General features: G+C 35.5%; 1 protein-coding gene and 1 pseudogene across 1 annotated transcript; both read left to right on the top strand.

Moving 5' to 3' along the window:
* The first annotated feature begins 5,053 nt into the window (after nt 1-5,053).
* On the top strand, nt 5,054-7,812 carry LOC18095047 (laccase-2-like; annotated as a pseudogene).
* Nucleotides 7,813-8,972: 1,160 nt separating this feature from the next.
* On the top strand, nt 8,973-11,934 carry LOC7485692 (increased DNA methylation 3). Its single transcript, XM_002298309.3, has 3 exons — nt 8,973-9,121; nt 11,020-11,205; nt 11,403-11,934. The coding sequence occupies exons 2-3, from the start codon at nt 11,037-11,039 to the stop codon at nt 11,675-11,677; spliced, it is 444 nt and encodes a 147-aa protein (XP_002298345.1). The 5' UTR covers nt 8,973-9,121; nt 11,020-11,036; the 3' UTR covers nt 11,678-11,934.
* Nucleotides 11,935-12,486: the final 552 nt, after the last annotated feature.

The raw sequence follows: 12,486 nt of genomic DNA, 5'->3' as shown, positions 1-12,486 counted from the left end.
ACGAAGACACAAGTGTGATAGATGAAGTCTTTCAAGCTAGTGAGGTTGTTGAACCATACCGAGTTGCTCCTTCGATTGACTTAAAACAAAATTCGAATTTTCATGCTTTTTCGATGATAGTCTTGATGATGTTGACGCAGAGGAGTTGAATGTTGTTTTGAGCTCTAGTGGACTAGAGAATGTTGATGAAGAAGATGATAACCACATTAAAGAGTGCGATGAAGCTGATAACAATTCAATTGAGGACGAAGATGAAAATTCTGACTAAATATGTTGTAAAGCCTTATTTTTATAATGTAATATTAAAGATGATATTTTGAAACATGAAATATTTATTTTATAATTGTCAGCTCTTGTTATTGTGTTGTGCGTGCTGTGAGTTTGCAACTCAAGCTTTTGTGCAGGAGGATAGACACGCAATACAAACAACACTTGCAAAAAGATTGCCAGTTTTACCAACGGACTTATACCCGTCGGTATTTCACAGAGAGTTGCAAAAAAATTACGGCATTTTGCCACAATTACCGACAGGTATACCGGCGGCCGTATACCCTTCGGTATTTCACAGAGAGTTGCAAAACAATTACGGTATTTTGCCACAATTACCGACAGACCTGCCATAATTATCGACGTATATACCAACGCGTTCACCAACGGATGGCACACATTCCAAAGTGCACGCCTGTCAGAAGTTACCGATGGATTTGCCGACGGACATGGCAAAACCAATACGTGTGTGCTTTGGAGCACAATTTCCGACGAATTTGCCGATGGACTTCGAAAAATATGGAGGGATTTTCAAAAATTTTGGTGCAAGAATCAATTAAATACTGACAAAAATTACTGATGGGCTTTAATACTATCGCCTAAAAAATTATTATTATATTTTCCGTCGGAAAAATTGTTGTATAAACCCCCCCTCCGTGATTCATTTTTGCTCCGCTCCTCATTTCATCTCCTCTTCTCCTCTCCTTTTGTATTAAGTTTTTGCAAGAGTTTTTATTGTTGTGTTGATAGTTTTCAACATATTAAAAGTTATGCATTTTTCTTTCTTTAATTATGGTTATTTGTGTGGTTTTCTTTGTTTTGTGTATTGTTTATAGATAAAATCTTGAAATCAAATACTATTAAGGTAACATTTTTCATTCATAAATTTATTTTGAATTTATGTATTGTTCTTTAATTTTGTGTATTGTTTGTTTTGTGTAGTGTTCTTTAGTTTTTTCTTTTAATTTGTTAAATTTATTTGATTGTTTGTATTGCCATAATATCTTGAAAATTTTGTTAAATTTGAATTGTTATTATTGAATTTACCTTTAAAATGTTAATTGAAATATAGAATTATATTTAATTAGTTTATCTTAATTTTATGATATTATTGTTTGTGATGTTTTTTATTATTTTGATTAATTTTAATTGTTATTTATGAATTTATATTGATGTTAGTTGAAAATATATAGATGTTGAATTTCTATAGATGTTAGGTTGTATAGAGTTGATTTTGCAATATTTGTGTAATTATCAATATTTGTTGGTATGAAAACTGTGGGTAGTCTCTCATATAGGAGATGTGTTGGCAAATTTTTTTAAATAATTGAATTTAATTATTTTATTATTCGTATAAATTTGTGTAGATATATTGAATGGAAATTTAATTATTTTATTTTTTGTATTGTAATAATTATTTGATAATTTAGTCTTTTTATTTGTGTAGATGTAGTCTCTAATATAATTTTATTGTTGAATTTTCCATTGAAATGATAATTGGAAATGAAGAATTAAATTTCATTATTTTATCTCAATTTTATTCTATTATTGATTGTTATGTTTTTTATTATTTCCATCAATTTTAATTGTCATTTATGCATTTTTATAGATGTTAGTTGAAAATATATAGATGTTGAATTTCTATAGATGTTAGGTTGTATATAAGATATTCCAATGGAGTCAATTGGTTTGTGGCTATTGTAAAGATTTGCAGGTTTGAAAACTGTGGGTAGTCTCCAGTATAGGGGAGGTGCTACCAATTTTTTTTAAAATAATCGAAGTTAATTATGTAATTATTCGTATAAATTTGTGTAGATGCGTAGAATGAAATCTACGGCACGTCGTCAACAGACGGTTGCAGCTAGTTCTTCTAGTAGTGAGGAGAATGTATCCTTAGGTGCTGATCACTGCGAAGCATCTACGCCAACTTGTGATGCTACCTCTTCTAACGCGGTTTCACAGCGCAGAGACGGTGTGCCTTCACAGCGGGGTCAATTGACTCACAAGTACCAGGCACAATGGAAGGATGACCTCTCAATGTAAGTTTGTTTAAGTTTTAGTTTTTTTTATATATACTTATAACATAATTTATGAACAACTAATTAATATTTTATTAATTTTATTTAATTTCAGGTTCACGAACATTGAGGCTGCCAGGACAATAACATCAGCGTTTAAATCGTTGATGGAGATTCCATTGTTTCAATAGAGTCAGGTTTCCTGACATCCTGAGTGGAGACCTAATATCAATGCATGGTTTCAGCGATTTCAGGTTAGTGTTAACTTTTAATTTCCATCTTATTTTTAATAAATTATTTTTATAATTTTATATCTTGTACTATTTTTTATTTTAAATGAATTATTTATATACACAGCATAAATTTGAGTGGGATAGCGCAAACAACAATGTTGTGAGGAGGGTATGGGAGAATCACGCGGCAACTAGGTAACATCGAAAATAATATTTATTTTTGTTTTATAATTTTATGTTCTAAATTCTAATTTGTTACTATGGAAGTAGGTTGTGTGATTTTTGGTATGACACCCAAAACAAATCAAAAAGACATGTAAGGGATAATGGTCTTGAAGGATGGAATGAGGTGGCGATTTAGCAGGAATTCAAACCGCCATTCATCTCGGGAGATATATGGACGACATATATTGAGCACGTGACCTTAGAGTGGTTCTCACGGCGCTCACAGTTCGGCGCCGACGACCAGAACCAGCAAATTCATGGTTCGGTGACCACGCACACCGGCGGCTCCGTCCCGTTCAGCGTACATGCAAAGCGGATGGTAAGATTAATTTTAATGAAATTTATCATTAATTAATTTGTTGTTGCTTATAAATATATTTAACTTACAACCTTTTTTTCCTTACAGGCTGCGTCTCTTGGACGCGAGCCGAGTCCAATGGAGTTGTTTGTAGAGACGCATGTGTGGAGTCAAGACCGCAAAAAAAGAGTGCAGCAGTTCGTGGACAACCGTGCTCAGCATTTCATGGTATGTTTGTTCAATCATTTTATTTTGTAAGTTATTATTTTCTTAAATTGAATATGAGAATTTTTTAAAAAAAATTTCAGAAGACCTATAATAGCCGGTTGAGGGAGAGATATAAGAACGATCCTTCGATCCATCCGGATTTCGATTCGGATTTGTGAATGGAGGTGGGATCGTCTGGTGGACCTAAAAAAAATCGGGTCTACGGGCTCTCCAACACTATGGCCGAAAACTTGTGGTCGGCTCGTAGTGTCTCAACCATTGAGAGCTCTCCATCAGTATCGAGCACACAATCTGAGGAGTTCATGGCCTTGAAACAACAATATGAACAACTCTCGACGAATTATGATCAGCTCTGTCAAATGGTCATGGAGATTAGATCAAGGATGGCTGATGATACATGTGCAGCTCCTTTTTGGCCGTACGGTCCCGGGAACAACCATCCTCCTCCTCCTCCTCCAGCTCCGCCACTATTCTAGTTTAATTTTGTTTTTTAAACACATTGAATTTGTAATGAATATTTGGATGAATATTATTTAACATTATTTTTATATTTTTAATGTTTAATACAATTTTATTTGTTTATTAAGCTTTTTAACTATTAATAAATTATTTTTTTTATATATTTTAAATACATACCGACGGCTTTCCAGATAGAAACCGGCCGTTGGTATTTTACCGAGAGTTGCCAAACAATTACCACCCATGCCACAATTACCGACGGACATATTCCGTCGATGTTTACCATTACTATTACCGACGAAATATATCTGTCGGTATTTGATAGAGTTCTGAAACATTTACCGTCATGCCACCATCACCGACGGATAGTCCGCCGGTGATTACCATTGAAAATGCAGACGGATGGATTCCGTTGGTAATGTTCTCGCGGGAAAAAAAAAATTTTGCCACGCGTTGCCGCTTGTAAGACCGTCGGTGGTTGGTTTTTTTTATTTCTGACAGAATCAGCGATGAAATGGGGAAGTACCGACGATCCGTATTTCGACGGACTGAGGTCGTTGGTAACATTATTACCGACAGATTTCATGCCTTACACCAATAAAATTAATCTGTCGGTAAAACTGTTTAATAGTGTAGTGCATTGCTTTGAGGAGTATAGAAAGAATGATATTTAGAAACATATTTTGCCTCGCTCACCAAGTCCCTCAAGGAGTCACTCGCGCTATCATGGAACATAGATTTTGGCATGACTGATATTTCTCTATCCTTGATATTCTCCAACCTGTTTGGTGGAAGATACCTTTCATTACTTTAATTAGGAATATCAAGTCAAATTTCCTTACAAACATGTTACTTGTTTTTCAAGGAAAAAATTGATTCTACGAGAGAAGAATTTTCAATGAAAGGGGTAACTTATGAGGAAGGGATATTGAAATTAGCATGCTGACATTTCTTTCGAAATAATGCTACTTGTCTATGTAATTAGGAGGACGAGATAAGCATATTCAAACCAAAAGCTAAAGCACAAATAAAATTAACTAATCAATTGACTTTGATGATTACACTGCAAAATCAAACATGGATCGCATGCAGTAGGTAATTCTCTTCCTTCCGTCATGTCTGAAACCTCTGATTACCTAATCAACCAGCCAGTAATACTCTATCTATAAACTATTTGCCTGTATAACTTAACACTCCCAACTGAGTTTAATGATATGCACATGAGAAGCAAAGTTTAAGTTTCACCAAAAGTACCTATAACTCCTATCTCCTTTGATTTCTTACCAAGTAGAATATTTTAGTTTAATTTGGTTGGCACGTAAAGCATGGGTGCTTCAGCTTCTGCATCACCAACAATTCTTCTGCAATATTACTCTTTGCTATAAGCTGCCTCTGGGCCTTTCCTGAGGTTGCCAGTGCAAAGCATGCAGGCATTACGAGGCACTACAAGTTCAACGTAAGTACGTACATATATATACTTTGCATTTTACACTTATCTAAACTTGTGGCACTTTTAACTATATGCTTTTGTCTGGCTAACTTGCTTATAATTAATATAATGGACATTTGTTTTCATCTTCTTTCTGATAAAACTGAAAAATGTGACCCAGTTGTGCCACACCAAGAGCATGGAGACAGTTAATGGGATGTTCCCGGGGCCCCGCGTAGTTGCTAGAGAAGGTGACCGTCTAGTGGTGTAGGTGGTCAATCATGTTCCAAATAATATCAGCATCCATCGGTATGAATTGAACTCTGTATGTATCGATCATGTACTTCTATTATATATGATTGTTTCTTTTACTAAGTTTTTGTCTTATGGTACTGTATTTATCGATTAATTAACAATGACAAGTGGTTAAATCATATCTACGTGATTGGTCTTCATGGTTGACGTGTTTTTGGTGATGAAATTATTGGAAACAGGCATGGAATTCGACAGCTTCAAAGTGGATGGGCAGATGGGCCATCATGCATCACACAATGCCCTATTCAAACAAACCAGACATATGTGTACAACTTCACTATTACAGGAAAAAGAGGAACTCTCTTCTGGCATACTCACTTTTCATGGCTTAGAGCTACTGTCTATGGACCCCTCATCATCTTCCCTAAGCAAAATGTTTCTTAACGATTTGCCGAACCCTGCAAGGAAGTGACCATCATGTTGGGTAGCTAATTAGCCACCCATGACCTCCTTTTTCTATTTAATCTTCCTGTGACCTTTTTAATTTGTATCTTCGTTAAACAAGCTAATTAAGAATAAAACAATCTGATTGAATAAACCACGGGAGAGTGGTTTAGTGCTGATCCTGAGGCAGTGATTAACCAAGCTTTACAGACTGGAGGGTGGCCAAATAACTCCGAAGCTTACACCTTTAAAACGTGTTCCGGAGTGTGGAAAGACATATCTTCTCTGATTGATCAATGCTGCACTCAACGATGAGCTCTTTTTCAGCATTGCGAACCACATATTCAACGCTGTTGAAGCGGATGCAACTTATGTGAAGCCTTTTGAGACTAACCTTTTGGCTATCACACCAGGACAGACCACGAATATTCTTCTGAAGACCGAACCCATTGCCCCCAATGCATCATTCTAAATGTTAGCAAGACCATATTTTACTGGCAAGGCACGTTTGATAACACGACTGTTGCAGGGATACTTGAGTATGAAAGTTCTTCAAAGTCGACAGCATTAAACCAATCCTGCCTCTTATTAACGCTACAAATGTCGTTGCGAATTTCACAAGAAAATTTCGCAGTTCGGCTAATTCTCAATTCCCAGTTGATGTGCCTCAAACAAAAGCAGACAAGAAATCCTTCTTCACAGTTGGTCTAAGAAATAGCCCATGCACAAAAAATCAGACATGTCACGGGCCTAATGGCACAAAATTTGCAGCGTCTGTTAACAATATCTCCATGGCTCTCCCTTCAGCAGCACGCCTCCAATCCTATTTTTTCAAAAAATCAAATGGGGTTTTCACCACTGATTTTCCAAGCTTTCCTCTCCATCCATTCATTTAACATAAGTGCATAGGTAGTGATGCAGAACACTAGCATTTTGGGTACTGAGAGTCACACTCTCCATCTTCATGGCCTCAATTTCTTTGTTGTTGGAGAAGGGTTTGGAAATTTTAATCCTAAGAATGATCCCAAAAATTTTAACCTTGTTGATCCTGTTGAGAGGAACACTGTTGGTGTGTGTGCCTTCTGGTGGTTGGGTGGCAATTCGATTTCGTGCAGACAATCCAGGTTCTTAATAATATTTAACATAGCACACATTTTCCTTTTCCATGCTGTTATTTGAACATTTTTCACTGATTCTAGAGTAGATTTTACTTGTGACTCCCATAAATTCAGTGGTTGAAATAATTTAAGTAAATCGGAGAAAAATATTTTTTGACGGGATTAATTAACTCAATTCATTTCATTTATTCAAACTATTTGTAGTAGAATATTAGATTTAAAGTGGATATTATATTGTAATGTGTGATGCAGGAGTGCGGTTGATGCACATGTCCACATGTTTGAAATTTAACATAGGATAACTAGAAAATTTTGTTTTAATAAAAGGGCTAATGAAAAAATTCAAATCGAATAAATAAAAAATATTGATGATGATGACTACTACAACAATGTACTTGGATCAGATAAACAAAATATCTGTAACAATCATAATTGAGAATTATATCCATGAACATTCATCTCTGCAGATCAGCAGCAGTATGGAGAAGAAACCGTGCAAATTGGCATTGCTAAATAGCTATGAAAAAACTGCTGGAACTAATTCTTCTAGAAATGAGAAACCATCCCTCATCAGCAATGGTTGGACAGACATACAGAAGGAGGCGTCGCCTTTGCGACCTGCCAGTGCCAGGATTTTCCTATGGTGTTTGTAATTCAAAAGAACACAATCAAGAAGGCATCTCTGGAATCGGGAGGAGCTGCAAATTGGATGAGGCCGTTGCCTCATGTGGAATTTCCTATCACAGATGAATCTGTCATTATGACTATTGACTGGCCAGCGCAAGCAGGGCCGGAAGACACTTTGACCGCCAATCGGAATTTTCGACATAGGCATTGAGAAAAGGTGCATATTTTTTCGAAGTTTCTCTTCCTGGTGTGCAGAAGTATTTTTGTATGTCTTTCTGTTGCGGTGTTGCCCCTCAAATCAGTGGTCTGCTAATTTGTCCCATCTATGTTTTTGAGCAACCAACTACAAGGAAGCTCGTTCTGTTCTCAGGACATGCCTGCGTGCAAAGATTAGCTACCATATTATTCGCTAAGAAGCAGAATGCAGATCATGTCCCCGAGCATCTCTGCTGCTGTCCACATTTTCTCAACAACTGCAGCATTTTTTTGCTTGAGTTGTTGCTTTCCTTACAGCTTTTTCTCCAATTCATTTCATAATGTAACTCTCTCTCTCTCTCTTTCTCTGTATTTACGATTGTAAATTAAACAGCTGAAGATTTGCTAGATGAACTCATCAAAGTGTGACGGGCTTGCATCAGGGCAGATTTCTCTTTTCGAAGAAGTCCATTTGCTCGCAGGCCTCACCTCACTCAATTGTACAAGGCCTCGGGCCCGTATAGAGGACATGTATTTAATGCATTTTCTTTTTGTATGAATTTAAAAAGGGTTTTATCCATAATTCCTTGCTATCCTCTTCTAAATTTTTATTTAGTCTCTTTAATTTTTATTTTGTTTATTGAGTCTTGTACATTATACAATACTTGTGATGTGATAAACCTCCATTTTATCATTATTATTCAACATGTAGATTAATCTCATAATTATGTAACCTGATTCTATTTTCTTTTGAAAATAATAATATAAAAAGTGTTTTATATGTTATTTTTTAAAATAATTTTTATTTTAAAAAACATCAAAATAATATTTTTTATTTTTTATATTAATAGTTAAAAATATAAAAAAATTATTTTAAAATTATTAAAAAATTTTAAAAATACAACACAACTACATTTCTAAATTATACCAAAATCAATCTTAGAAGTGCTTTCATCCTTGACATGATATCATGGTAGACTGGTAATGATTATTTTTTAAAATATGTTTTATTTAAAAATTTATTAAATTTTTTATTTTATTTTTAACATCATTAATATAAAAATATATAAAAAAATTAATTCAAAGTAATCAAAAAATCAAAAATTTCTAAAAACGTATTGGAAACAAGTACATATATACACAGTGGAGCCCACATTTCGACGCGGCACCCTCTAATCGGTTCTGGGCCATATATAGTTGATGCCATGTTGGAATTGAAGAAGACGACCAAAATACTCCTAGCTGCACAGTGACCGCACCAACTCAATAGTCACAGAGAAAGCTCTGCTGTCCACCGCCGTCGACGACCTACCGGAGTATTAACGGTAAAGTCTCCCGGCTATAACAACGAATACATCTAGATCTTCCATTTTCACAGACACGCACGCATGAAATTTTCCGTGTTGCACAATCATTTGTGTTTATCTTGTAGTATAATAAGTGCATTGAAGCTTTTTATTTATATAAGCTGAATGGGTTTGTGCTTATTTTTCTTGGCTCGATTGATCTAGAAGAAGATATGATGGGTGTGAAGCGCCGCGGTCTTATTGGTATGAGGGTTTGTTCTAATCAATGGATAAAATTAGAACATGAAAAGAATATATTCAGAAAAAGAGTGAATTTGTGATTATGAAGTAGTTTGTTTAGAAGTGGAATTATTGCTTAGTTAGTTCCATGAAATTTAAGCTTTAGTTTTCTAGAACGTGATTAATGGAAGAAAGAAATGGAACTCATGTGGTTATCCATTTCTTAATTATGTCTCTTCCGAATCAAATTAGGGTTTCTTTCGCGTTTTATCTTGGGTTTTCAGTTTTGTTCTTTCACCTAACCATAAAAAAATAACTGCTATTTTTGTGTCTCTTCTTAAAGATGCTGCATGTCAGCTTAGTCTTTTTGGTTCTTTAAATTACTGGCACTTCGAAATTAAGATGTTAGGGTTACTTATTCAGATGCCATCTAAATTAAGATTCTTTAACGAACATGTTTTTTTTTTTCCTGTCTCTATTCATTCTTTGTGTTTATTGGAAGCATGACTGAGAAGCAACACGGATTATTTTATCAAAATGAGCTATCAATTGAAAATCCATTACCTACGCAACATGAATAAAGGATTCTTGTTCTAGGTGTCATTGACATGGGTAAGATATTTCAGATATAGTTTTGAAATTGGATTGTTTTTAGGGGAGGAGTCTTTTATCTTCTCTTCCATTCTTTCTCGGAAATCAATATCTCTTAGGTGGCCTGTAGGAAACATAAGCAACCTGTGTCATGTACATTTCTGCAAGCTTCATTGTAATCTTCAGGCCTAAAGCTTTCTGGTGATCTGGTGATTGTCATTGAGTGTCTATGGCAAGCTCTCCGTTGGTCATCTTCAATGATATTGTCATCTGAATACCATACTCTCATAGAACAACAAATGGATTTGAAAATATTATTACTTTGGTTTATGAGATGCCCCGATCAGCCATGCTTTCATACTAGTGTCTTTTATTTCATGCTTGTTCCAAGTTGCATCGTTAGACAGCACTAGCTGAACCATTATGATGCAGAGTCTGGGCCCTTGCCATTCCTCTTTTAGCATGAAACTTGGAAATATTGTTTGGCTATCTTTTGAAAAATGAAAATACTTAATTACTCTATACTGTGTCTTTGCATATTTGTTCCAGTGGTTTATATTTTAGTCTTAATAAGTAAAGGTTGGCGTGCTAGCTGTCCAGATTGGGAACAGCCATTCTGGAGCTAGATTACTCTTATGGATTTAAGGTTTCCTTTAGAGACTGAATTGTAAATCTTTTTACCTATTTGTTGTTTATCTTTCACTAATTTTCTTAACTCAGAAATTTCAGACAAGTATATCCTCGCACATTTCTGAATTTCCTTTTTTGGATCCCTATGCTCTGTTTTTTTGAGTCTTGGCAACACTTGCGAATTGAATTGTTTTGCTGATCCTTTGCCTTTATCGCTCCCCCTTTAAGCAAAAGTTGCAACAAATTTTAGCTTCATTATAAGTTACTTGGCCTGTTATTAGATGCTACCAAAAGTACTATCAGTTACATCTAAACAATGCAAGTTCTTTAAATTTTCAATGGGTGTTTTTATTGTACATTTATCTGTCTGAATAGAAAACAACTGCATGCACAATTGGAATTTGCACTCCTCCTTCATCACTGTTCACCATGATTGTGGAGTTAATATGTGGATACTGAGAACTTGAGCGTCACAGGAATCTAGGGGGGTAGCATGGATGCTTGTGATTCTGCTAACCAACCAAAATTGAAACCATTAGTGATTTTAAGTGGAACTGCAAAGGAAGGTAGTGCAGGACCACCAATTGGTCTTGTTGACATTGGCGTCAGTGAAAATGCATATCTTTTCCGTGTTGCACTGCCTGGCATTCGGAGAAATGAAAGTAAGCTTCTTACCTCAAATGTTAAATTGCGGTGGCTTATGCTGAGCATCATGCTCCTTAAGCCACATTTAGTCCATTAAAAAGAATTTAGCAATGCAGTAAGCAGTATTAAATTCTAAGGCCGAAGCTTTGAGGAATGGCGGTGGCATGTTGTTTTGTGATATAGGAAATTACGTATTCCACCTTTTTTTTTCCAGGTAATTTAAAATGTGATATCCAGCATAATGGGACTGTTCACATAAAAGGTGTGGTAACCGTTGATGCTGGGATGCTGAAAGATTCATCTAGTGTCTTCCAGATGAGGGTCCAGCAACTCTGCCCTCCTGGACCATTCACCATTTCTTTTAAATTGCCTGGTCCTGTTGACCCTCGACTCTTCTGTCCTAATTTCCGGAATGATGGTGTCCTGGAAGTGGCGGTAATGAAATACAGACCACCAAGTGCTCCAACAAATGGGGTTCCGCCTTTGTGAGTTTTTTTATTTTTTTTATTCAGGAGCTTAATTGTGTTATTTCTGAACACAGAAACATACAAAGCATGCTGTAAACAGTAGACTAACTGAAAACTAAAAGAGAAAACCATCCTGAAGTGGGGACATCTTCGCATGTCCTGCCAGATTTTCTGCAGAATGCATGGCTAATCTGACGAAGTTTTTGTATTGTTTATATTTATTGAACAGATCATTACATTTTCATTGATGGCCGAAATTAGTTCTTTCTTTTCTTTCAACACATCTTATCTTTGGGCTCTACCATTGTTTGCGTGTTTTGATTATGGGTTTTTTTTTTTTTTATGTATAGTTAATTAACCTCAATCTACGTCAGATTTTTTTTCTCCCGAAAGGGCATTATCGATTTATAACTTCATTATAGATAGTTAACTCATCACCAGTCAATGCATCACTGCTAGCACATGCAAGCTTTCAGTTGACATTTCCTGTTATATAAAGAATTCCTCAGAAGAAAAGCTAGTAGAAATGCATTGACTAGTGATGAGTTAATTTCAGTTGATTTGCTGTTATCTGCTGGGTAATATACCAGTATATTGGATTTATAACTTCAAATTCAGATTTGTTTCTCATCCAGCCTCGCTCAGGTTGAGCTGGGCAAACTTGAATGGCTGTAGTCCTGTTTTGTAGCCATTCTGACTAATAATAAACCATATTAGCATAAAATATGACACCAGTGGTCCTTTTGGTTTCCATAGCAGACTTGTGGTGTTTGTACGAGGGGGTGTTTGACATTGAGACTCAATTTGTTTTTTATTAAAATTTAATTATTT

This window comes from Populus trichocarpa, chromosome 1 (assembly GCF_000002775.5).
Source record: "Populus trichocarpa isolate Nisqually-1 chromosome 1, P.trichocarpa_v4.1, whole genome shotgun sequence".
In the NCBI taxonomy this organism is placed as follows: domain Eukaryota; kingdom Viridiplantae; phylum Streptophyta; class Magnoliopsida; order Malpighiales; family Salicaceae; genus Populus; species Populus trichocarpa.
This window is presented reverse-complemented; position numbering and strand designations above follow the sequence as displayed.

What these genes read in the sequence shown, in the direction of transcription:
- LOC7485692 (XM_002298309.3), top strand. Translation starts at nt 11,037, where the DNA reads ATGGATGCTTGTGATTCTGCTAACCAACCAAAATTGAAACCATTAGTG. An exon ending in TGGCATTCGGAGAAATGAAA is followed by an intron (nt 11,206 to 11,402) that starts GTAAGCTTCTTA and finishes TTTTTTTTCCAG; the next exon opens with GTAATTTAAAATGTGATATC.